This window comes from Fukomys damarensis, unplaced genomic scaffold, assembly GCF_012274545.1.
Source record: "Fukomys damarensis isolate Sample0158 unplaced genomic scaffold, DMR_v1.0_HiC HiC_scaffold_19, whole genome shotgun sequence".
NCBI lineage: Eukaryota > Metazoa > Chordata > Mammalia > Rodentia > Bathyergidae > Fukomys > Fukomys damarensis.
Window position 1 is genome coordinate 64,491,135 of NW_022900931.1, and position 5,123 is coordinate 64,496,257.

Sequence of the window (5,123 nt, forward strand, 5' to 3'; positions counted from 1 at the left end):
TTCTTTTTTCTTTTTCTTCTTCCCTTTTGCCATCCCTTTCCTCTATTCCCTTAGTGCTTTTGCCTGGAAGCAAATCACTGGCACCCGCATCTTGACCTGACTCCAGTTCCAAAAACAGCTGACCTCACACAGGACACTTCTCATCTTCTCTCCTCCAACTAGAACCCCGGAGTCTGGCTCCCTCTTTGTTATTCTTACTCCTCCTTGCTCTTTTTCTTCTTCCCTTTTGCCATCCCTTTCCTCTATTCCCTTAGTGCTTTTGCCTGGAAGCAAATCACTGGCACCCGCATCTTGACCTGACTCCAGTTCCAAAAACAGCTGACCTCACACAGGACACTTCTCATCTTCTCTCCTCCAACTAGAACCCCGGAGTCTGGCTCCCTCTTTGTTATTCTTACTCCTCCTTGCCCTTTTCCTGCGTCCCAACAGCCAGAACCACCTTCCAGATTCCCCAGACAACAAGCAGCCATCACGGGGTGGTGCATAAAATCACCCTTGAGGCCTCCGAAGGAAGGAGCAAGCAGCATGTTGGCCTGGCCAGCAGCACAGGAGCCCCCCCCACCCCCATCGTGGGACAGCCACAGGACAGGCAGAGTCCCGGTGGTGGGCTGGGCGGCGGCGGCAGTTCTGGGACAGGTGGGGACAGGGGTTGCCTTTCATCTGTGTCTGCTGCAGGAGGGGCTCTGTGGGTTGCTCCGTACCCCCAGGGAAGTGTCTCTGTGGCCTCCACCACAGCCACACAGAGAAGACAGAGGAGAGGCCTTCGGAGTCCGGGGGTGGGGACAGGACGTCGAAGGAGCCTGGGAAGTCCAGGGGGACGGGGAGCAGCGGGTCTGAGAAGGAGAGGGGCGTGAGCCTATGACGTCAGGGACGCGGTCCCCAGAACCGCGTTTCTCCTTTTCGGGAGTGCTGTTCTCCAGCCCACCGAGGAGTCTGACCCTCAGCCCCTTCCCCCCTCGAATCTAGGAGATCGGCTTCTACCATCAGGATCCACCTGGTCCTCCAGGATGTCATCGATACCCCGGCTCGGAAGCAGCTGTAGAGGAGCGACACGGGGTGAACCCGGGGCTCCAGCCCAGGCCCTGAGCCGAGACCCCGCTGGGCCCACCGTCTCTCCTGTGCCCTCCGGATCGCTTCCTGCAGCTCCTCCTCCCAAGTCAGGACCGCTGGGGCGGGTGCTGAGGAAGGCGTCAGGACTGGAGCCGGAGCCTGAGTCGAAATTGGAGCCGGGGCTGTTACCAGGGCATCCGCGGGTCGTGGAAGAGGTTGCCTGGGAGGTGCAGGGAAACGAGCAAGGTCCCGCAAGCCACGCACAACGGGCTCAGCCCCAATCTGAGCCTCCATCCGCAGTCCTACCGGGCAATTCACTGACTCTTCCTTTGGCCTCGCCCCCTATCTGTTCATTGGCTTCTCTTCCCTTAAGATCCTCCCTTGAATTTTATCGTCGGGTCATTTCCCCCACCTCATTGGCTACTCATTTTTCAACCTCCCGCCCCATCCCTCTTTATTTGTTTTTATTGGTTCACAAGCTCATAGCCCCGCCCTCATCCCGGCTCTGCCGCGGGGCGGTTCCTAGGGCTTTGAGTCTGAGGCACCGCCAAGGAGTATCAACTGCTTTTTCTTCTCGCCTCGCCTTCGGCAGCTCGCGGGGAAGAGTTCCGCCGCGCATGCGCTCCAAGAGCGTCGACTTGGTCCCAGTTACCGGGAGGCCCCTCAGGCGTTGCTGCTGCTGGGGTTCTGAGACCTGGGGAAAGGGACCGAGGGAGGCAGTGCTGGGGGGTGGGGGCTCCAGGCGCAGGAGGGGCCAAACTTCGAAAACAGACCAGGGAGGGACTGGGTCTGGGCACCCTACAAGGATGAGACTGAGGGTCCAAACTCCTGGACTTCCTTGGGGCAGAGGCGGCTCGGTTAGAGGTCTGGGCCGCTTAGCTGGACCTAGGGGTGCACGCCTGTAATGTCACACTCAGGGAGGCTGAGGCAGGAGGATGGTGTTTGAATCCAGCCTGGAATACTTAGCAACCTAGTGAAAGCCTCAAAATAAAAAATGTTTTAAAAATTTTAAAGGGCTGGGGGATATATAGCTCAGTGTGAAGGCTTTGATTCAGTCTCTAGTACTTCCACCCCCCAACCCCCAAAGGAGTCTGGCCCTCATGGAAGGAAAAGACTGGTCTGCTAAGGTGCTCCCCAAACTCACCGTCAGCTCTTCCAGTTTAAGGATCTGAAGTTCCAACTTGTGTGGAGGAAGCAAGGGGCTGGGGACTCCTGGTGGGGAGGAAGTGAGGGGCGCAGGCTTCATTCTAGGTACAGTCATGGGGGGCAAAGGTTAGAGGGGCAGATTTTGGGGTCCCCAAAGACAGGGAAAGCAGGAGCCAAGAATTCTGGGGTCTCTGAGGGAACAACACATGGGGTAGATGTCTGAAGGGAGAGGAGCTGGGAGCTGGGACTATGGGGTCGGGAGAGGAGGGGACTTGGGGGAAGGACCCCCCCACACACACACCCAGTCTTGCACTCTGGGTTGGAGGCAGAAAAATGATGAGAATGGAAAATCTGGGTCTCCAGACAGCAGAAATGAGGGTCATACCTGGGAGATGGCTGCTGTGAGCTCGTCCCACTCCGTGGCGGCGGCCTGCTTGGCTCTCCCCTGGCGCCGTGGTCCGGAGGCCTGTACTGGTGGTAGGTGAAGATTGCCTCTGCAGCATGGGGAGACCTTGGGTGACTCCTGAAAAAGCAGGTGTGATGTCTTGTGCTTCGGCACCGGTTCCCACCTTGCTGGCCCCCCGAGCTGCATCCAAAGCCCCGGGTCAGCCTGGTACCCGAGAGGGACAAGGACCACAGCTAGATCTAAGGGTGACATCTCCTCAGGGCAGACTCACCTGCTGTGGGCACTGCCATGGACAATGCTCTGGCTCAGGGAGCAGGACCCCAGGGCTGGGCAGAGGGGAAGGCTGGGGCCAGAGCTGGGCCTGGGGCTGAGATCGATGGATCGAGATCTGAGGCTGGAGAGAGCAGATGGCCCTGAGAGGCCTGCACACAGCAAGCCTGCCAGGGAGAAGGAAAGGAGCACCGGGGCCTGGGTGTGGGAGGCCACCAGTCAGGTGGGCACCTTGACACCCGGATCTGAGAATTTTCACATTCTCAAGAAAGGCAGGTGGCTCGTGCCTGTAATTCCAGCACTCAGGCAGCTGAGGCAGCAGGATTACCTCAAGTTCCAGGCCAGCCTGGGCAACATAGTGAGACTATCTCAAAAAAACAAAACAAAAACGAAAGCCAGAAATGTTGTCCTTGGTCGCCAGGAGGTGTATTGAGAGTCAGAGGTCTGGAGCAGGTAGAGCCTGGGCTGCCTGTCTCCTAGGTGTGGGGTGGCAGGGACCTGGACTCCTGGGCCCCTGGGAAAGGACAGCGTGGGATTGCCATGTATAGGGACTGAGCTGAGGGACAGTGAGGGACCTGTTGGTGGGATTCTAGGGTGTCCCAGAGGAGTGGGGCCACCGTGCCCTCCCTTTCGGGGCCCACACTTACTCGGGTCCTGATTCCGCCTGTGGATCCGCAGCTGGAGGAAGGAAGGCAGGACGGGAGTGTCCTGGAGCCTGGATCCAGGGGAGGGGTGGGGTGGGAGCGCACTCCTCGGCAGACACGTGTGCCCAGCCACCTTACACACCCTGAGGGCAGCGGGCAGGGCCACTGCCTTCCTGGGCTTTGCCCGCTCCCTGCCAGTGCAGCACTTGGTCCAGGGCTGGGAGCCAGTGGCACGCAGTGGACGGGAGGCAGCCCTGGACCAAGTGGTCCCTTCCACCTGCCCCTTCCTGAGACGTGTGCACCCCACAGCTGGCAAATCACTAGTGTGGCAGCCTGGCCCATTTACACTGTGCCTGATGCACCCCACTTTGCACACACCCTTCTGTGCATCTGCACCCACCCAGCCACACTGGCACGTGATTTGCACACTCAGGGTTCAGCTCTCAGTCCCGGAACAAGGATCTCCTGCTGTGCATTTCTATTCCTCCCCATACACATGTACCTTTTCACACACCCGTGGCTCTTCAGGGACTGATGTCTTTGCATGAACTGAACCATGTCATCACACTCCTTTGCACAGTCAGGTACGCTTTGCCTACTCAGGAACTGACCCACAGCCTTCCTACCCTGGGTTCTAAAATGTGACTTTTTTGGGCTGGGGATTTAGCTCAGTGGTTCAGCTGCCTGCCTTGAAAGTGCAAGGTCCCAGTACCAAAATACTATTACTACTAAAAATAATAAAAATAATAATAATAAGAAGAAGATGATGATGATGATGATGATAAAATGTGGCTTTTTGTTTATTTGTTTGATTGTTTGTTGAGACAGAGTCTGGCTATGTAGTCCAGGCTGGCCCTAAACTCACTATGTAGCTCAGGCTGGCCTCCGATTCATGGTGATCTTCCTGCCTCAGCCTTCCAAGTGCTGGTATGACAGGCTTGCACCACCATGCCTCGCTCTAAAATGTAACTTTTGGCACATCCAAGCTTTGACAGCTCGATGGCCTCTCACCTCGACCCAAGCCAGTCCTCTGCTGTGCATCCCTGTCAGTTGGAGCTCTTATTCCTCCACAGCCCTGGGCCTTCTGCACCCCCACGCCTGGCCCCCACCCCACATTGCTTAGCTAGCCCTGTGCTCAGTCATGACCCCCCAAGACCCAGCCCTTTGCCTGGGACTCCTTTATGCACAGGAGCTTTTTGTGAGGGCGACACAAGCCTCACAGGTCCTCCCTGCCACCCAGAGTGGGAGTCCAAGGACCCCGGGGTCACAGCCCACCCTTGGAAGAGGCCTCTCACCAGATCGGAACCCAGAGCAGATGACTTGGGGGTGCTGAGAGGAAGCCGCCAGGGTCATCGCCGAGGCCAGAATGGGACCTGGACTGGGGAGAGGGCACGCACGGCCCCCACAGAGAGGGAGCTCAAAGCCAGTAACTCAGAAAAGGTCCTGAAAGAGAGATGGGGGTAGCCTGCAATCGTGACTTCTGCTGGGGACCCAATACCTGGGTCTGAGGGAGGAGGGGGCTGAGGGCTTGGAGCCCTGGGTCTGAGGGAGGAAGACTGGGGTCCTCAACTACCCAGTGTTGGATGCAGCAGACCTGGGGCCTATGA

General features: G+C 57.9%; 1 protein-coding gene across 1 annotated transcript; it reads right to left on the minus strand.

The window, feature by feature from the left end:
• Positions 1-227: 227 nt before the first annotated feature.
• Positions 228-4,869, minus strand: Mamstr (MEF2 activating motif and SAP domain containing transcriptional regulator). The gene is given in 11 exon segments (XM_033766015.1): positions 228-833; positions 982-1,036; positions 1,105-1,384; positions 1,527-1,744; positions 2,195-2,297; positions 2,582-2,679; positions 2,681-2,719; positions 2,874-2,931; positions 2,933-2,996; positions 3,520-3,558; positions 4,812-4,869. Coding segments are annotated over 11 exon segments (1,356 nt in total). The 3' UTR covers positions 228-489.
• Positions 4,870-5,123: the final 254 nt, after the last annotated feature.